Source organism: Porites lutea, chromosome 2 (genome assembly GCF_958299795.1).
Source record: "Porites lutea chromosome 2, jaPorLute2.1, whole genome shotgun sequence".
Taxonomy (NCBI): domain Eukaryota; kingdom Metazoa; phylum Cnidaria; class Anthozoa; order Scleractinia; family Poritidae; genus Porites; species Porites lutea.
In genome coordinates, this window is record NC_133202.1 from 14,443,532 (window position 1) to 14,465,181 (window position 21,650).

The 21,650-nt window shown below is 38.3% G+C and overlaps 1 protein-coding gene across 1 annotated transcript; it reads left to right on the plus strand.

Annotated features, from left to right (window-relative positions):
* The first annotated feature begins 4,831 nt into the window (after positions 1–4,831).
* On the plus strand, positions 4,832–18,224 carry LOC140927796 (contactin-associated protein-like 2). Its single transcript, XM_073377479.1, has 5 exons — positions 4,832–4,972; positions 8,633–8,966; positions 10,811–10,957; positions 13,865–13,987; positions 17,347–18,224. Exons 2-5 carry the CDS (start codon positions 8,681–8,683, stop codon positions 18,081–18,083), a joined length of 1,293 nt encoding a protein of 430 aa, XP_073233580.1. The 5' UTR covers positions 4,832–4,972; positions 8,633–8,680; the 3' UTR covers positions 18,084–18,224.
* Positions 18,225–21,650: the final 3,426 nt, after the last annotated feature.

Below are 21,650 nucleotides of genomic sequence, written 5' to 3' on the forward strand. Positions count from 1 at the left end.
GCAAAACAACAACTTTGCACGTGCATCACGCTTTTTTGTACATTTCTTTGCCGTCAACTGCACGACTACCCGTGAAAATGCCGAATTTCACGTTTTGTGAAGGACGTAAACAAGCAATGACAAAATTCATTCTCTTCATGAACTTGAATATGGTTAATAGAAATTCAGCTCCAGAAGAGTTCGCTTGCATTTGAAGAGTAAGCGAGTTGGAATAATCACGATAGAGACTGAAAAAATGTGAATTCACTTCTCCATTCCATGCAACGTTTTCGTGGCTGTCAGCCGTCGTGGTATCTTTTAAAAACTCCCTAATCTTTATGCAAGACGTGACCGATGCAATCGTGAATACCTGTTGTAAGCTCAAGCTTGTATTTTTGGAAAAGCGTCGTTAGTTTTGGGCAGACAATATTTTAAAATCAGATGGGGATTTTATATCAAACTGAAAGTCTCTTGACTGCGTGCATTTCTTTGGTGCATGAGCCCTACAAGCTCTGATCGAGACAATAGCCGTCGTGTACAAACTCACGAAAAGAACTCAGGAGAAACTGTTCGCCGATTGGGCACAATAATACAAAGCATTTTTTGTGCCCAATCAGGAGCCGGCATCTGCTTCAATTTTTGGAAATAGTTCGGTGAGAGTCGGTACCCAGGGGCTCTTTTGCTTGCACTTGCAAAACTTTCGACCCAACTGACTGCCCCTAGGTCTCCGAGGATACGATTATTCCAACTCACTTTGTCAAATGTAGGCGACCTCTCTTTAAGAGCTAGATTCCTAAGAAGTTAAGAAAGAGAGGGAAAATTTCGTCTTCGCTTGTTTACGTCCTCCATAAAACGTGAAAATTAAGCTTTTTCACGTCGTGGTCGTGCATTGACAGCAACAAAACGAACAAAAAAAGCCTGATGCACGTGCAGAGTTGTTGTTTTGCTTTATTGACCAATTGCTTTTTCGACGTTCTTCAAGGGTTGCTGTCTCCATCTTACCATCTTCTTTGCGTCCACTTAACCCGAAACAAAATAACCAAGCATGTAGCGCCTTGGAGTCCATTTGGATATTCCATGATGAAAACAGGCGTCTTCCTCTGAATACCCTCAAAAATGCCCAAACCAAATTGCCCTCCAACGGAGATGTTCCGAGTACGCGACCCAGGCATATTACAAACTGTGCTTGGTCCCATAATGCACCTACCGTAGGCTATGAAACATGGACCGTGTATCATGTTTCAGGAGGGCAACCTTAATTGAAACAGGTGTATATCATAACTTCCCTTTCTTCTTAGAGCTAGACTGACAGCAAGCTCTCTATTGCTTCTCTCGCGTGAGCAAAATAATTGTTAGAGCAAAATATTTGTTTCTGAGTTTATTTTAAGGTCGTCTTGACTGTTATTTCTTCATTTGGGATTTGTATTCCCTTATTTCATTTCACTTCTTGTTTATTTATTCAAGTAAGATCTTATCAGTCGAGGAAAATGAGCACAGTGATTCAGTGTGCTTAATAAGAAGCATGTCACTTTGGGCCTTGGGTAAAACAGTTTCCATACTATTACCCTGACGGTACTCCGCCGGACAAAGTGGATGAAGGCCAAACTTCATCTTGTGGTTGTGTGTGTGATAAAACACATCCAGCTCAGTCAGTTTCGACACACATTGAACTATAGTCTAAAATGGATTCCGAGGAGCTTTTGGACACTGAACTTGAATAATCGGCCTTGATCCACCCTGCATGTTCTCGGTAATGAAGACAGAGAAAAGTGCAATACACGCACCACGATATGAGGGGAAACTTACAAGTGTCGGGGAAAACCTTGAAGGGTTAATTCAAAGGAAAGAAGACAAAATTCATTTGAAACTGGATACAATCAAATCTGTCAGGGCTTGCGATGCTTTTCCTTTCAGTAACAAAATCATCCGCGTAAGCTACTGTGCAATAGCTTACACACATCTTTGTTCCTCTTTTCATCTTGCAGCCATGATTCCTTTCGTTTTTCTCCCTCTTTTTTCTCTTTTACGATCTTTTATAAACCTAACTCTGTGCCTTTGTACTGTTAAGTAAACGTAAAGCCCTATGCAAACTGACGCGACACTGTTTCCAGCAACAACTCCCAACATCGTTGGATGCTACATGTTGCGTCCGTTTGCACACCCTGTTGCATGTTTTTGCGTGTTGTTGGGAGTTGATGCATAAGTTTGCACACCAATGTCCAACAATGTTGAGAGTTGTTGCGCCTGCTTGCACGTAGCTTTTATAAGGCTTTTTGGTGTAAATTGTTAATTACGGTTGACAATATAAAGTGTTTTAAAAACCTTTTTTTGGAAAAATAATTGTGCGTATGTTGCTAGTGAAGACAGGTTTTATACAATTAAAAGATTCGTTTTCTTTTTTTTCTTTTTTTTTTTTTCTCTCAATGCTCCTCGAATAATCGTGGGTCTTATACATGTACCTGCATATGCAAAGTTGGTTATTCTGGAAACGGAAACACTTGCAAAGGTTTGTAAAGGTGATAGAGCAGCTTTTGCGATGAGATTTTAAGTTTTGAGTCAAAAGGGTCATTGCTATAAGCTTTAAGAAATTTTTTTTTGGCCTCGGTGCTGTACAGATTACAAATCTTGGTCCTTAACTGAGGATTGATCCGTGATGTAATCGTAAAAGACCCTCCACACCCATCTTCACTAATTAGTTTCAGGGGTATCCGACGATATCTAATATGGATTTATGAATGCAACAATTTCGTTTCTAAATTTTCACCTTATTGAAAACTATTGTATGAACTTCCCTGGTAAAGCTCCACCTAAAAGGGCGTGACATACGGGTACATTGATGAGGGACATCCCATCCACCCTCTCTGAGAAGACAACATCGATCGTGTTAGATGCGCCTATGTTTCTTTTTAAAAGGAAAATGGTTCGACGTTATGAAGAACAACATCAGTAGTATGACTTCATTCAAATGGTATACTGAAGTTGTTAGTAAAAATGCGGAAGGGATAAGGTCTGTCAACGTTAGTGTTAACGGTATATTTGCCGTCTCTGTGAATATGGCGTTGTCAATGTTTATTTTGGAAAAACATTTTTTTGTAGTTTTTTCCGCCATAATACTTTTAGACAGAAATGAGCGCACTGCTAACTCCCATAAATATCTGACGTCAATGCTATTTTGTCAAAATACCGTGGGCTAACACACGTGTTCATGTAAAGCTGGGTATACAGGAAATGGAAAACAATGTCGCGGTAAGAACGGTTTCAAAGAAATACAGAAACATGCATTTTGAAACTCACACCACTGTTTTTCAGTAGTGTGGGCTCAAACTGACCCAATTCCCATCCTACCAAAGTGCTTGTGACGATAGTGAAGACTATTCAGACAAGCCTGTGAGCAAGCTTTCCATTCTAAATTGGAAGCGAAGAGAGCCTCGCAAGAACGCAAGGGCGAACGGCTATGGGCAGGAGAAAGGAGAGAAATGTGGAATTGAGTCGCTATTTTTGTTGTTGTTGTCTTGTTTCCCCCCCTTTTTTTGGCTCTGCTACGCTGTTTCCCCTCTAGCAGAGCGCTTTTTACGTTAGGTGACCGATCATGACCAACTGTAAAGGCGGGCTCATTGAAGCAACAAACTGTTATGCAATTCCAGCTCTAGTGCTTTCTCTCTGACATGTCTGACGCACTGCACAACAACAACAACCACAACTTTAATGGTACCCCCAGTTGATTTACATGATACAAAAAATAGCTAAAATATGGAGAGACTACAGGCTGCCCATAATAACCATTGAGGGCTAAAAAGATAGGCAGCCTTACTGAGGTTATTAATAAACGATTATATTAAAGAGTCAGGAACCATCGTCGGACACGTCCGCCATCTTTCCTGGCCGCTGACCTCTCCCTTGTAAGAGTAAAAACTCATTCTCTCTTGGTACGACGGCATCCAGAGGAGAACTTTAAGTCAATGAAATCAGCATGTCCACACTGCCAGTGCTTTCCGTGAGCAACTCGAGTTTTAATTGGTTTTAGCTTAGTTTTTTATTAAACCCATAGTACCGACACGTATATACTCGACACTGTCAAGGTAAAACATTGTGAAATTTATTATAAACGCCTAAACGGCAATTTATTTAAAGAGTGTACAAATATCCGTTAGTACTGAGTGAATTGTATATCTGCAAAACAGAGGTTTTTGGTAAAAAGGTCATCTCAATTCTTTTGAGGGGAGGTGAAAACAGGATCTCTAAATTCAATTTACAAAACGGACCGAGAAAACAAGAATCATAAAATGTTAATTATTGGCCTTTCATTTCTTTGTAGAACTTGAAATCAAAGCCATTATAGCATACAAGTCGTTCGACCACATACCAGTGAGATGAGTAACTTATAAGTAGTTAATTCAGTTTTAAGATTAATTCATTCATCCATTTACTTCTTTCTCAAAAACTTAATATGGCAATCGATGTCACTTTCAATATTTTTCAAAACTCTAGCAACCACAAACATAGTCTTTTGTTAGATTTGCCATAATATTAATCTGAAAATGTCAAACAAATTAAACATGAAATGATCCACCTACTTACGGCTTAGCTGAACTGTTTCAGAGCCCGCCTTCCTTTTTTTATACTTTCTGAAGTGCTAAATTAGAACTTATAATTATATTTGAACAAGGACCCGTTTGCAAGAGTAAATATTTATTTTTCTTAAAATTTTGAGGCAGCAACTGCATTAAACTAATTAATTAATACCCGATATTAAGTTGCATAAACTGAACTGCAATCTTGCTAGGTAGTATTTTGGTTCAGGTTTCAAATAACATTTTCAAGAATCGTCAGTCACGATAATTTTGATGAGAGAAAGGGAAATAACCTGCAAAAAAGTTGCGCTATCAAAACCCTTACAAACCATAAAGTCACCAGCTGCGTAAAAGGAGGCGAGTTTCGGCCACATCCTTAGGAAGAGAGATCCTTTATGGTGCATGCTGCCTAAAAACACCAGGTAAGCAGTGACATCCAAAAATCACTAGGTAGACTACATAACCAAATATTCCGCTACCCTCTGAAAATATTTTTGATGAATTAGACTTTTTATGCTTGTATACCTAGTTTGAGGGTAAACCATACTGTTTAAGGACGACAACTATCAATTTGGTTTTCTAAATCGCAGAGCCCAAAATGTTTACGCTGAGCACATCCACCGAGACCCTCCAGTTACGAACAAAAAGCGGTTATATGTGAACCATGATGAAGTTTATGTGACGAAAATTGCCAAAATATATAAACATAATTATATTTCTTTGAAATGGCTAATTCATGAGGTAAAGATGGACATCTGTCGTGTCCAGCTAAAGAACGTGAACGTTTTAATTTGAACTTTTTAGAAATTGCAGTACTAAAAGGGATATTGCACGTATTTAACGCTAAAATTCTTAAGGTGACTCGACCCAGTTTTTTTGGGGAGTACCCTCCTACTTTGAAGCTCTCTGGTATCCCCACCTTTACTTTTATCGTAAGTCTAACACATAGAATGGATAACATATAGATCAATCTATCGATCGATTCTTGTTCAGCACGAGTGCAATGACCGCGCTTGGCTGACTTCCGAATGCTCACCGAGATATGATCAGTTTGGTACAGTGAGACAGGCCATGGCTTGATACATACAGGTTTAACTCACAATTTTTAATCAATTCTCGTGCTTCTTATGCCTTTGCAAAAAAATCAAGGAGTGCTACACACTAAATCTACTTACTATTAAAAAAATATCATTTTTTCATATGTTTAATGCAAGCCAATAATCAAACCAACTCGTGACGGGAATATCTCGGTGAGCATTCGGAAGTCAGCCAAGCGTGGTCATTGCACGCGTGCTGAACAAGAATGCTGTATAATGACAGACTAGAAACAATAGACAACTCCCAAAGCACAAACTCAGCCAAAACGCTAAAAATCTTCAATGTTTACTCGAGTTTGGGCTTATAGAAGATAATGTCACAGTTTTTCAATGACCATGAAATTCAGAGTCCGGGTAGTTAATCAATTGTGGCCCTGAAAAAATTTGAAGGAAAAAAAACTACGAATTTTAAAGAAAATGCTTTTTTCGTGAGAAGGACTCTTAAACGCTGACAAACGTCAACAAATAGCGGAAACTATAATTTCTATATGTTTGCTTTGCTCGAAATCGCGCGCATTTACAAGGCCCTAAAGCGTTTTGCTGACTTGCAAGGACCCATCTGTTATAACGATGCCCAAAATAAAGGGATGAATCTCTTAGTTTATTAGATATAATCCGTGTAAAGTTTGCTTACCATTTTCGCATAAATTATGACCTAAATTTGGAAACCGCTGAATTTCTCGAATTGGGTCTTTGCGATTTTGGTGAAACTCTGTTCAGCGCAAGGCACTAATGCGCACTATGTGTAGCCGAGAGATTTTCAAGAAAAAATGCCGGCAACAGCAGATTTTCGACTCAGACCTCAAAGGGGTGTGGCATTATAACCACGTGACATTTACTCCGATCGCCAAAAATTTTATGTTATATTGTAGACTGATCTATATGTTATCCATTCTATGTGTTAGACTTACGATAAAAGTAAAGGTGGGGATACCACAGAGCTTCAAAGTAGGATGGTACCCCCTCAAAAAAACTGGGTCGAGTCACCTTAAATGTTTATATCTTTAAAATGACATGAAAGCCTCTAGCTCAACTTGATTTTCTCTCTCTCCTTATTTTTTTCTTAAACCCTTTTTCCACTTGTTTTTTTGCTTAACTTTTTACGACTACAAAACGATGCAACAAACGAAAGGGGAAATTCAATCTTTTTAGTGCAGAAGCATTAATGACTCGCAGTAGTAAATTTTAGAGAAAAGGTCTTGAATAATTGATGCTGCGTGCATTAACAAGTTAAACAACGCCAAACTAAAAACAGAAAGACTTGAAGAAATTTTACGTGGCTTCATACAATAATTAAGTGGCCACGAAAATTGTTCCAAAGGGTGAGATCGATGCTGCCTGCCCAGCAATCCAGTTTGTAAAATCAACCAATTCCCTGGTCAGTTCATAAAATCAATCTTTAAGGGAGGCTTTCTTTGATACATTACCTTTCTAGAAAATTCTGCTTAAATAGTACGGTAGTGCAAAAAATCTTAAATAACTGAGGAGCGAGCACAAAAAATAGAAACTAATACGAAACTGATAGAAAGAACCGTGTGGAATTCCTACTAAAAAAACTGTTTCATTTGTATAGTCATCAATTGGATTTCAGCTGATTGCATTCACACCGACTCTAAACGTTAGAACTGCATATTAAAGTAAATAGCACCAAGTGAAAGTATTGTTAAAAGAGGCTTCATAAATTCGTCTGATCTGGAAAACCAGGAAATAAGGACGAAGTTAGCAGTCATGGTCAAACAAGCTTGCATAACTACTGAAAAAAAAGAAATCGCGTAAATCTGATCAGTCTTCCTTTGCTTAGGTTTGGACCAAAAGCGCAAAAATAATCATCAATGGAAAAATGGCTACTGACAATACTCGTCACATTTGTTGCAACACTTGTCACGTTAAGCCCTCTCCAATGTCGATTCACTTATCACTCATTTGCAAATAAAGCGATGGGAAAGGAGAGAAGAAGTGCAAACGGGAAAAGGTTGGGTAAGTGAGTTGAGGAGGCGTGACATGAAAAAGACCCTAGTTTCAGTCTAGTGTTCAACGAAATTTGACGAGTATTGTTACTGCGCTTTTCACAAACATGCGAATTCTAAAGTTCAAAAGCCGACTGACGACTGCGTTTTTCGCTGCCGTCAATCATCTTAACGGACCTCTTAGGAAACAAAACTTTACTTTAACGGGTTCAAAAGGTCATGGTTTGTGATTTGTGATAGGTGGATTTCGATCCGTTTAGTGTGTTTCTGTGTTTCAAGGTTCGTTGCTTGTGATCGTAATTATGATTGACGGCAGCGAAAAACGCAATTGTGAAGGCGGCTTTTGAACTTTAGAGTTCGCATGTTTGTGAAAAGCGCAGTAAACAAATAGATTCCATATTGCCGTGGGTCTGTTCAGTAATAGATCACAGATGACGTCAAAATGTGGTAAAAACTGAAAAGTGGCTCACGAGCCGCAGGATCACTGAATGAGATGTTTTTAGGCATTCTTAAGTTGTGATGAGCTCTTTTTCTCTCCGTTTCTCCATTTTTCTTCTTTGTAAATAGCTCTTGCTAAGTTTTTTTCGAGGCTTTCACTTGCTTTAATCCGAAATAATGTCACAAACATTTTCAAAACCGCGCGCTACGTTGAATAAAACTAAAAAAAAACAAGTTTCCCGTGACTTCATCCATGTATCTGTACTCCAATAGATCATAGGCAACGACCAATCACAGCTAGCGTAGCATTCACATCATTGTATAATGTGCGTTGCTATCGTTACCTTAGTCCTCGTATCATCTACATATTACCATGGCATGACTGGGAATTTAAGGCATCGCTAAAATTTAAATCATTTATTAACACAAGGGAAAGCCACGGCCCCAGCTTTGTCCTTAGGTTACTTAAAATAAGTCTTACTAGGTTATTGTCATCGGTCAGATGAACCATCCCTATTATAATTAATTACTTTCTAAGAATGTAGTTTCTACTAGTATGTATGCACGACATTTTTTTCAGTTCTGTCAAAATGACGGCGAGTTACACCATTAGTATCGCATTCCTTTTATGCTGATTCAAATATTCACTGAAACACTCTCTCAACAATGCATCAATGGTGGGTCAGAGGAATCCATCTTGGGTTGGAAGCTGCAAAACCACGTCTACACTACGCGAAAGGCAAACTTTGGATATGAGTGCGTACTTATTTGTCGTCAGGACAGCAGGTGCCAAAGTTTCAATTGGGTGATCTCTCTTAACATGTGTGAGTTCAGCGACAGAACCAAAGAAGCCAGACCTGAGGATTTTGTTCCCGATCCAGACAGATATTACTACAGGCGAGATATGAATCGAGGTAAAGTTTATGTTAGTTAAGATCTCTCAGTATTGAAAGAAATTTTTAAGGGGCCTCGGTGCACTTTTCGTGGCGTCATGCCAGGAGACATCTAAATTTCAGTCATCATTTCCAGGAAATATTTACGTTAATTTATTAGAAAAATTGACAACTTAACTGATCAATAACACACGACAAAAAAGGCTGTGCGTTTTAAGAAAGAGGTACTATGTATGCGCGAAACTTTCATGTCCAGCCATAAAATAACTTGAAAATGACAACATTTTGCGCGATTGAGACCTTGTAATGAAAATTAACTATCGGCATCCTTATTATTGGGTGTTTCTTCAGTGTCGCGGAAACCATTGTTGGTTCGCTTCTGTGGGTAGTGTCTAATCATTCGTTTGTACTATAGTATTACGTCATTAAGTGATTGCACCAATTCGCAACACCAAGAAACCACCTTATTTGGCAGGTTATTCTAAAAGAAAAATTTGTGTGTTTTATACTTTTAGTCATGCCGGGTAAAGCAGTATTAAAACTTCTCCTCATTGTTTTGTAGTTTTCTATTTTGTTAAAAATCGGTGCCACTGCTGCTGTCGCGCGATAAGATACTCCGGTCTACTTCGTCTCTCACATTATGATCATTCATTGTTTTTATAGCGGAGCACCATGCGTAATAAAAAAATGGTAACCCATAGATGCTAGAAATCAGTGGTAAACGCATGAAAACACGTCTGTCCACCCCCGACATGTAAGCCGCGATGAAGTTTGCATTCAAGCCTCTGTGCGTTTTGGCGGTAAATCACATGGCCACCCGGACTGTTAGAGAAAAACGACAACAAACTTAAGCCGAGTCCTTTTTTCCCGACTAAATCTTAATTATGTCTACACTGACGCGGATAACAGAGAAAGAGCTAGGGCGAGATAAGAGATAAAACACAAAGAAGACGAATTTCGTTGAAAGAACAACATGGAAATTATGTAGTGGCGGTGAGAAAATGAGAAATGCTAGCGACCAGTAAAGTGAAAATGAGCAGCAGTGAAGAAAAAAGAAAATTAAGAAGAAAATTATTTGTGAACACATACAACATTTCCTCCTTGAAACGTGTAACAACGGGAAAGAAATGTAGAAGAAAGTAATTATGCTGCACGTGCAAAGTTGTTGCTTTGCTACTAAATCCAATTAATTTTTTGCTGTTCTCGTTGTCGTCACCGTTTAGCATTATATGATTTTTGATAAATACGAAACAACATTTCACACGCTTGACATTTTAATAGTTTATGTACGAATGGCTCAAGGTTTGCTTGCAGGTTATTTTTCCCGTAAATCACCCAGTCCTTCCACTGTATCAAATGTTAAGCATAGAATCGAAAAATTTCTTCACAGTGGTTTCAAGTATATTTCTTTATTTTATTACTTTTTTTTTTTCGGTTAAGTAAATTATAACTTTATTTACGAGAGCTTCGTTTTTTGCCTTGGCTAAATCTGTATATTAGAATTACCTCTCCAAGCCCTAAGATCAAGTTCAGTTTCCTCGAACGGACCAGTTTCTTCGTTCAATGGTCGTCTAGATAGCCGACAATTTTCTTTTACCCTGCGTGCATCGCCGGATAACTTGGTCAAAAATATTTGCTCGGGCGAATAGATGCAACTGGTCGCTAATTATTGATTATTTTCGAGATCGTTTGTGCATTTTTATTAAATAAATTTGAGGAAGGGCGCTATAGAATTCTTTGGAAAAACTTCACCAAACGTGCATGTTATTGATGTCTCAAAGTTTCTATCAGTGATTATCGATTCGATGCTGACAATTTAATTTCAGAAAAACCATTAGATAATTAATAAAACATTTTCTCTTTAGTTCCTCTTGGATCCACTCCAGAGCTTCCAGCTGAAACATGTAAAGAAATCAAAGCAAGTGAAGGGAAGGCAGAGAGCAAGAAGTACTGGCTGAGTACCATTAAACCTGGTTCTACCGAGCTCACTCATTGCGATATGAAGACTGACGGTGAACAAATTTAAAAAACATATCTTCATAAATTAATGGCGAGCGTGTCCTTTCGCGTGCTATTCTCGCGTGACTTATATTCTACTGAGCAAAATATTTGTTCCTGAATTTACCTAATTATAACTTGACTGTCAATTCTCTATTTAGGGGTTGTATTCTTTTATTATATTTTTATTTATTTACTATTTATATTTACGCTTTGATTTATTCTTGGTTTGCACGTGACGTCACTAAAAATCAAACTAAAAAACTATCGATTCTTCTGAGTTTCTACTTTCACGAGATATTACAGCACCTAAACACCTTTATGTAAACAAATTTTGGGTTCCAAAGGATTCTTCGTTTTGCGAGAGAGGACGCTTGAAGTCATCCAGGCTTTTGCGTGACGCGGCATTTAGCTGACGGCCAGGAGAGCTCTTATGTGGGTTAAAACATTACCGATTTTGGGAGATTTTGCTATCTAAACATTCCTTGTCTCAAAATAAATATTACTTTATGACTTTATTATCTTTATGAGTTCCTCAAGCGAAGAATTCACGCATTAGTAGGAAAACTCGAAAACAGATGTTTCCGTTGGTATCCGGCGGCCATATTGGTGTCCTATACAAAGTTTTATAAATTTACTAGTCTAGGTAAATCGTTTTTTCGAATATCTCGCATTTGAAATATTGCACAGACCTGATTTTTGACAAGACGTTTTGTATATTTATCTTCTTTCATTTCCCAGATTCTAGACGTTCTGTATTGAATGGCTTGCATTTTTATTTTTCATTGCGTGACAGCGCAAACCGAGAATTCTGACAGGATCTTATAGCTAACGGATTCAAAACAGCGTTTAGCATGGTTAGAAAAAAAAGTAAGTAAAAAACTGGACAAAGATAATGTTCGGCCGAATATCTGTAGAAAACAAAGCGAAAATTTTTCAGAGGAAAAAGCTCCCGTGAACGATTCCCAGTGCCAGGAAACACTCCGGCTGCAAGTAAAATAAGTAATGGCGTCATTTCGTTGCTATGACAACTCTGATGTCATTGTAACCCTGATCATAACAAATTTTCGATGTTATCTAATACAGCTGTGGTAATAATTTTTCCAATTCTTTGTTAATGGCGACGTAGTTTATGCTCAAACTTCGGAGGTATTGTCCCTGAAAAACCCTATAGAGCCACCTTTGTTCCGGGAAAACGAGCACGGTGACACTTTTCTCGAGCATAATAAAGGGTATGTCATTTTGGACCTTCAGTAAAGGCGGTTTCCGTACTATAACCCTGACGGTACTCCTGAGACTAAAGTGGATAAGTATGGGTAATCAAATGGTGACGAGTGAAATTAGGGAATAATTTCACGAGTATGGCAGTTATTTAAATTCATTACTGATTGTTTACCATTTGATTACCTATTAATATAATGGGTGACGAATTACGTTAGCAATCGAGGATTTTTGACTTATTTATGCTGGATCGTATCGATCGATCGTGACTCCACTCTCTCAAACGTTTAGAGCTGAAATTTGGCTTACGTTTTCAGAATTTTTCGACAACATACCTCTAAGAATCCTTCTTGATGTGCTCTTTCGTGTGTTCAGGTTTTCTAAAGCGTCTTTTTATGCCCTGACATCTTCATTCATGACATTTTAAAACTTCGTCGCCATCTTGACACTGAGACGTACGGCAGGTTGCCATGGCAATTTAGTAATTTCACATGTGAAATTACAAATAAACGCTGAAATTTCGCCTCAAAATTAAGGAGTAATTCGTCACCTATGATATTATGGCCAAAATTCATCATGTGTCTGTGTGTTTGATCAAACACATCCTGTCCTATCAGCTTCAACACAGATTGAATGGGCCATGTGTACTAAGAGGTCATGTGACTCATGAAAGTTATATGATTTTGCCTTCGAAAAACGATTAGTGGGTCATATCTTAAACAAAATAATAGTGATTTGGTTTTTCAAACCTACACCATTTTCTAAAAATGGGTAAGTTCGTAGCTGGTCAATTGACCAAAATGTGATTTTTAAAATTATAAATTACTTCTTTCTGAAAACAAATTTTGCACTTAAACTTCAAGGAAAATGTTGAAAAGACGAAGTGGTAACGTTTACAGCACATCTGAGCCTCACTATCAAACGTTTTTTCGGTGGCCGCCATGTTGGAGGGCAAGAGTATGCCCTCCAACATGGTGGCCAATACAAATCATACCACTTTGTTGAAAAATCAAAGTGCCATAAAATATCTCCCTTAAAAGCGTTTCCTCTTAAATTTCGGCTGTAAGATAATTTTTATGTGCCCCGTCAATTTTTGGCATCAGCAAGATTCCAACTCATTGTTTGGTCACGTGACCTCTTAGTGCAAGTGGCCTATTGTATTCTGAAATGGGTACCAAGGATCAGCTTCTTGCCAACCCTAAATAATCGAACCTGATCCACACTGTTTTGATCAATGAAGACAGAGAAAAATTCAATACATGCATCACCATGTAGGGAAAAAGCTTACCGATCAGAGTTATAGTTTAAAGTAAAAACAATTCATTTGAAAATTGAATACAATAAAATCTGTCAAGGCTTTCGATGTTTTTCCTTTCAGTAACAAAGTTATCTGCATACCTGTAAGCTACTATGCGATAGCTTCCTCATATCTTTGTTTCTCTTTCCCTATGCAACCACTGAGACCTTCGTTTTTCTCCCTCTTTCTTCTCTTTTATAATCTTTTATAACCTAAGTCTGTGTCTTTTACTTGTCAAACGGAAGGTTTGTTTTTGTTGAAAATATTTGTTGCAAATTATTAATTACCCTTGATAAAGTGTTTTATGAACATTTCCTTAAAAAAAATTATTCGTGAGTGTGTTGCTAGTAAAGACAGGTTTTATACAATTCAAAATGCTATTAATTGTGTTATTTTTACTCAGATGTCGACGAATGCACTGCTTCCTCTCCCGTCTGTGATGTCAATGCTCAATGTTTGAACACTCGTGGGTCTTATAGCTGCAGATGCAAAGTTGGTTATTCTGGAAGCGGAAAAACTTGCAAAGGTCTGTGTGGAGGTGGTAGCAATTAAACAGCTTTTGCAGTGAGATAAGAATAAGCAACACTAAAATTTGTCTTGTCCCGAAAATTCGAACTGGTAGCTCGTTCTACCTCAGAGCAATTGTGTTTTGAATTCCAAAACAATTTCAAATCTGAATTTTGAACGACCTTTAGTTACGGACTTCTACACCAACGATTTCTCTGAAATTTCTCTGGCATATTTCAGTACTAGGGTAATGCTGTTAAAAACTGTCACAACACCTACAACCTTCCGCAAGCACCGCAACAGCAACAAAACTTTCCGCCGCAACACTACTATGTACAGAGCTTCTCACCGTCTCACTTATGGGCAGTAGGACCGATTCCTTCTGTTCCTCTCCAAAACGACTGTGCTGTTGGAAAAGCCCCAGCAGTTGAAATCCCAAAGGAACTGGTATCTTTAATCCAATTTTTTAAGACCCTTGTATAATATCTTATACATAACCCACAACTTTCAATGCTAGTTGTTAGCTATTTTGCCGGGATATCTGATTTAAGCTTTCCTTTCTTCAGGTACAAAGGTTGATACAATATGCCAGGGCCCTTAAGTTTCCCCAGCAAATTATCTTTTTTTGCTTGGGACATTAATGGGCTATCGTCGAAATTATTAGGGGAAAAATTGCAAAATTTGGATTGTAAAAACATGATTAATTCTTTTGATTTCGTAATTCTCTCCGAAACATGGAAAAAAGTGACTGTTGAAGTAAACGGTTACAAGATTGTGACTACAGATACCTTGAAAACAGGAAAATGCGGACGTAACTCGGGTGGATTAGCTCTGCTCTGCAAACTAAAGTTTGACGATTGGATTTCAGTGCAAAAAGAATCACCAAATTTTTTATGGTTTAAAATTAGTAATCGCTACACAAAAACTACAAAAGACATTGATGTCTGTGGAACGTACATTCCACCATACAATTCTCGCTACTTTCGACCTGAACTATTTGAAGAGCTTGAAAGCGACATCGAGAAATTCCCCTCCCTTGGTTCAATTCTTATTATGAGAGACCTTAACTCCAGAGTAGGCAAACACGCGGACAGTGTTTGTCAAGAAGGTAATAGATAATAACAAACGATTTTTCTAAATCTTCGTTATGTGCCACCCAACGAAAGAGTTTTGATAATTATTTGAATAATCATGGAAAACGACTCTTGGAAATTTGTAGAAGCGCGGACTTAAGAATTTTAAATGGTAGAATTAATGGCGACTCGCTAGGCAGACCTACATTTCATTGTAAATCGGGAATCAGTCTCATTGATTACTCCATATGTGACCAAGATTTGCTACGAAATATAACATCTTTTATAGTGAAAGAGCCGACCAGTTTATCAGATCATAGTCCAATAGTAACATGGCTTAAGGTTAACCGTCATTTAGATAATGATTCATCAAACGAGGCAATTATAAATGATTCTTTGACTCCTCTACCAAAACAGTTTTTTTGAGAAAACGATTCGTCAAAAAAATTTAGAGCTACATTACAGTCTTAAGACATTCAAAGAATGATCCACGAGAATGCTACAACAATCACGAGAAATGTTGACATGAACCTTGATGCAGTAGAAAATATTCTTATTTCAACCGCGAAACGCTGTTTGAAAATCAAAACAGCAAAAAAGCGACGTTGAAAAATATCTTCGAACAAAAAATGGTTCGACAAAGAATGCCGCCATAAAAGACATGAACTGCGGAAACTTTCTAATCAAAAACACACAGATCCTCTAAACAATACCCTGAGGGAAGAGTATCACAACGTCTTAAGCAATATAAAAACCTTTTGAAACATAAGAGAAACGAATACTATAGCAATAAGATCTGTGAACTTGAAAATGCGGTCGAAAATTCGAACAATAAGAGTTTTTGGAACTGTTTGAAGTCAATGGACGACACTATGAAGGAAACCTACACCCCTCCAGTTTCTGAAGAAAAATGGATGTCCCACTTTCAATTTTTGCTCTCGAATGAACCCCTTAATGAACAGCAGGAGGCAATTATTGATGAGTTGCAGAATTCAAAGGATATTACAACACGATCTCACTCCTTGGATTACCCTGGGCTTATTGTTATACGTCTTCGTAACGGGTTTTAGAAGGGCTTATAAACGGAGGGGCTTACATTCGAAACAAGCTATAGTACTGCTTATCAAAATACGTTTTGAGGGGCTTTTATAAGGGTGAGCTTTGAATAAGATGTATTGTTTACAGGTAGATGGGCCGTGATTGGGTGGGGGTGAGGGGGAAGGGGGTTTGGGGGCTTACATTTGAGGGGCGTTGATTAGCGGTAGTTTATGGTATATATCTCAGTTGGTAAGATAAGCGAGAGTTTGTATATCAAGGCTGGATAAAGACTTCAGTAAAACGCCGCGAAGAAGAACCTAGATTTTTTGAAGTTTGGCAAAATACATTCTTATAGTTTGGAGTACTTATTGGAAGTTTAGGCTTTATGCTCGTGAGCATGTGATAGGAAAGTCAGAGATCTTGAATATATCATTGTGCGAGAGGGGTTTCATATATGCCGATACCTCAAAAGTTTTGATACCTATAAGAAAATAAATAACATTTTCTTAAAGTTCCATCATTATTTATTAAGGATACCAAAAAATCGTAGAAATCGGTTGAATCTTTCATTCTGAAAAACGCGAATCAAAAACATAACCAACACGCATATAAATAGGAACGGGCCACCTTAATGGTGCCGAAAGCGGCGACACTAATCGTGAAATAGCACAAATCTTAGTAATCTTACGGATAATCAGTTACGACGGATATTTCCAAGAGCAACCATTGTCTATAGTCCATCCTCTTAATATTTTGTTGCTAACGAATGTGAAAGTGACAGGTCTGACACGAACGAGGTTTATACTAACTTACCGTAGAACTGGTTATGTAGGAATGCCAGTTTAGAAAATTTATAGAAAACTACTTTTGGTATTTCAACTGAGTTCATGTTCGTCCGAACCACTTCCCTTTTCGCCCTCATTTGAATACACGATTGAGCCTTATGATTAGCTGTGTACAAAGGCAAAAATAACTAGCCTGCGTGTTTGGTTTCGAAGCAAAAAAAGACCGAGGAACGGGATTCTCGGTTTTGGCCGTGCGAGAGATACAAAGAAGGGCCAAAAAATCTCTGTTTCCTCGTTCTTTGCTCCTAAACCACACGGACGCTTGGTACGCAGGCTAAACAATAACAATTATTCTTTGTCTCAGCATGCTGAGTGTTCACATTGATCAAAAAAACTACTTTTCCAAAAAATCGCCCTGGTTTTTATTTTGTGATTCTAAAAATGAATCATTTGTAATTATTAATTGTTAATTATTTGTTTAGATTTCAATGAGTGTGAAAAAAAGACACACAACTGTCACCCGCTTGCTAAATGTGTGAATGAACCTGGATCTTATTCATGCAAGTGCAAACCTGGGTACGTTGGAAATGGATATAACTGTCGCTATCCAACGCCGAGATCCTGCTCTGAAATCCGGAGTTCCGTCAGCACAGTCAGCAGGAACTATGTCATTGATCCAGATGGTGAGGGAGGTCTGGCACCTTTTACTGTGTTCTGTGACATGACTGACAAGAATGGTGTTGGCGTTGCTGTTATCAGTCACGACAGTGAAAGCAGGACATTGGTGACAGGTTGTGAAAAGCAGGGGTGTTACTCACGTGACATTCATTACACAGGAGCTAATCTGTCTCAGCTGGCGAGTTTTACCAGAGTTTCCTCGCACTGTGAACAGTTTATAAAGTATGAGTGTTATGACTCCGGTTTTTGGTTTAACAATCCACATGGATGGTGGGTGTCACGTGATTCTACTAAGATGACGTACTGGGGCGGAGCATCACCTGGCAGTGGTAAGTGCGCATGCGGGATGACCAACTCATGTGCCAACACCGGAGATCGTTGTAATTGTGATAAGAATGACAATGTATGGCGTGAAGACAGCGGTCTCCTGACTGACAAGACAAAGCTTCCAGTAATACAGCTCAGGTTTGGTGATACTGGAGGTAGTCACGAGAAAGGCTACCACACTCTGGGGAAGCTGAAATGCTTTGGTTTGGCATAAAAGCGTATTTTCTATGAAACGGAAACAAGCCTGTTAGAATTAATCAGAGGCATTTTTAGTTTTCATGTAACAGTAGTTTTTAGGATTTTTTGAAGATCTGCGTAAAACATGTAACAGAGATTTGCAACTGCTCAGAAAATCAGCGTCTTTTTTGGGTATTAGACTGTTAAAATTCCTTTCAGTATATACACGAGCCAAGCCAGTGAATAGTGCAGTTTCGCGCGCCCTTATCTATTCTCCTCCAAGCAAAACAAAGTGGCTTCATCTGTGAATTCCTTTGCGGCGGTCAATTTACTTTGTAAGTCGCTTTTTCGTTTTCTCTTTGCTAATCTGCAACCGCGAATATGTAATAATAAAAAAAAAACAACAAGTAGTGCGATAAAGTCAGAAAGTGGACGAACTGGTGCAAGGAATTGAAAAGGGTTGAATCCTGTCTCTTATAAATCGAAGTGTCAAAGAAAAATAAACCCCTGATATAAAGCAAAAATTGCACGCTATTTAAGAAACCATTTAATCATGTATGCATGCACACAGGTATACGGCGAAGCTATTTCAGTTTCCAGTCACCCAAGACAAGAGAAACTTCCTCGTAACCTTTCAAATTTGCTTTCTTGTTTGTAATAATGCACTTCAATGACGCACATCTTTCCGAGGCCATCCATCTTAACCCGTAACGTAAAAAACGGGTAGTTTCCCATTAATCCTCCAAATTCTCGATACCCACCTTGATTTTCACGTATTATAATAAACATAGAACTGACGCAGCCTGCTCAAATCTACCAGCGTACGTGCGTATGTCCACCCCTAGGAGTCCAAGGCATATGGAGGGTTTTCACTCACGTGGCCAGCATCTATGCAAATTTATTGGAACAAAGAAAATTTTTGACATAGGAAAAGAGTTCAACTACCACAGGACTGGTTTGGAACACAAACATAGCCGTCGTTTTATTGTTTTGGAACACCATTATGGCCGCTGTGACGTCATGTGGAAACGTTCTATAATAATAATAATAATAATAATAATAATAATAATAATAATAATAATAATAATAATAATAAAGCCTTTATTTAAAGAGGGTAGCACTTAATAGCCAAATGCTAATAAACTTGTGGCCCTCAGAAAATAAAACAACTATTTACAATCTAATAAATATAATAAGCTAAAATATGTAAACAATTAAAATAAAACAGGATTCGAATTTTATAAAAATAAAAAATTAGTAAATGATAAAATGATGCAAACATTGTTGTTCCTTAAAAATCTTGGCAAACATGTTCTTTTTAAAACATGCTACAGAACCTAGTTTCCTAATTTCAATTGGTGTACTATTCCACAGTCTTGTTGCCGAAACAGCGAAAGAGCGTCCTCCCTCTGTTTCTCTTCTATATTTAGGACAAACAGCATTAATGCTTGAATATCTAGTGTTGCGCGAGTGCCGCTTATTATTCAAAATTAAGTGTTCATTTAGATAATTCGGCAAATACCCATTAATTCGCTTATACATTATTATGCATTTATCTATCTTATGTTGCTCATAAAACGGAATCCAACCTAGCTTGTTAAACTAAGCAACTGATGGTGTCATGCGATCGGCATAAGAAATAACGCGTGCCGCACGTTTTTGCAATCTTTAGACCCTATAAACCGACTCTTTATCACAATTTGCCCAAACAACGTTAGCGTAAGACATAACAGGGCGAATAATGCTATTATAAAACTGAAGTCGCTGTTTAAGAGGTAGACAGGCTCGAATCTTACGCAGTATTGCGATTCTAGAGGCCAACTTTTTACATACTTGCTCAATACGTTCATCAAAATTATCAAATGACAATTTGCTGTCAATTTCTACGCCTAATAAGGTAGCGCAATCCACATTACTGAGTTGTTTTCCGTTTACGAAAACATCTATGTCACTTCCATTTATGTTAGCCACACATCTTTTCCCAGTGATCGTGAGTACTTTAGTCTTGTCTTCATTTAATGGGAGCTTATTCGCTGAAGCCCATAATTGAATTTCAGAGACAGACTTATTTAGTGATGAACTTAAGGTGGCTAAGTTTTTCACATCCGCAAAAGCAGTGACAGTCGTATCGTCTGCGTAAAGGTCCAACTGAGCACTTGTATACAAGGGCAGATCGTTGATAAACAAAATGAAGAATAAAGGACCTAAAATACTGCCCTGAGGGACTCCATGCAACATCAAAGCTTCGCTTGACTCACTCCCATTTACACGGACCACTTGCTTCCTATCCAACAAATAAGAGTGACACCAGGCAAGCTCCCGGTTGGCTATACCGTACAGTTCCAACTTGCGCAACAATAGCTTATGGTCCACCATGTCGAAAGCCTTTCGATAATCAACCAGGACCATGCCGCATACATGATTATTATCTAGGCCGAACAAAAGCTCGTCAACTAACTTGATTAGAGCAGTCTCGGTAATGTACATCCTACGAAACCCAGACTGTCTAGAATACAGCAAGTTATTATCCATAAGGAAAGCATATAGAGAGTTGTGCATATGACGTTCGATTACTTTTGACACCACCGGTAGCACAGAAATTGGGCGATAATTAGAAGGATCACTGGCCGCACCTTGTTTGAATAGAGGTGTCACATTAGCAGTTTTCCAACGAGTAGGAAACTTTCCTGTGGAAAACGACATGTTGATAAGCCTTGCTATGCTTGGAGCTAAAATAGGAGCGGCAATACGCAAGAACCTGGCGCTGATTTTATCAATACCTGCAGCCTTATGAGGACTGATCCCCTTTATAATCTGAAGCACCTGAGCATTGGTTATGTCTGGAACAGAGAAAACCACATCCGGATCTTTGCAAGACTCAACAAAGTTTACCAACTTGGACAAGTCTGATGGTGTATTTCCGAGTCCGGATCTCAGATTATCAGCGATTGAGGAAAAATATGAATTAAACTGCTCCGCAATTTCTGTAGCATTTTCAACAGCCTTGCCATCCAACTGAAGCTTACTAATCCCTTTATTCATCTTTCCGGATCCTGTCAATGTTTTTATCGTATTCCACGTTGCTTTAGGGTTGTTTCGATTTTCTTCGAATGCATTCTTGTAAAACTCACGCTTTTAACACTATCTGTGTTAAGTTTGGTATTGGACATCCATGTTATTGACAATTGACAGCTGTCAAAAAGTTATCAGCTGATCAGTGTCACAAGACTGCATCGCGGGCTCAGGAATATAACTCATGGAGGTGACGTAGTTTTTAAATTATCCGCTGACCATCAGCGGGCTCAGGTCCATTTTTGAAAGGTGGATTTTAGTTTGCTTTCTGCTTACGACAAAAAATGAATTTCTCGAGGAAGACATTTCTTAAAACATTCCTCGAGAGATCATTCCTCGCTTTTGGCCTTAGCTAAATCTGTCTATTACAGATAAATACGTTGGTGTACTTTGCGAGGGAGCATGGACTTCTTTTTTGGTGGTGAATTGCTTTTGGGGCCAGGAGTCTCTCATTATCCTTCTCGTTCACTTTTCATTAGTCACTGAATAACTCAGAAAAATAGATCCAAAACGACACATGACACTTGAAGCT

Bases quoted from the DNA above. Each gene is read 5' to 3' on its own strand.
- LOC140927796 (XM_073377479.1), top strand. From the start codon at position 8,681: ATGCTGATTCAAATATTCACTGAAACACTCTCTCAACAATGCATCAAT. The intron at 8,967-10,810 runs GTAAAGTTTATG...TTTTCTCTTTAG, and splicing joins CAGGCGAGATATGAATCGAG to TTCCTCTTGGATCCACTCCA. The intron at 13,988-17,346 runs GTCTGTGTGGAG...TTATTTGTTTAG, and splicing joins AAGCGGAAAAACTTGCAAAG to ATTTCAATGAGTGTGAAAAA.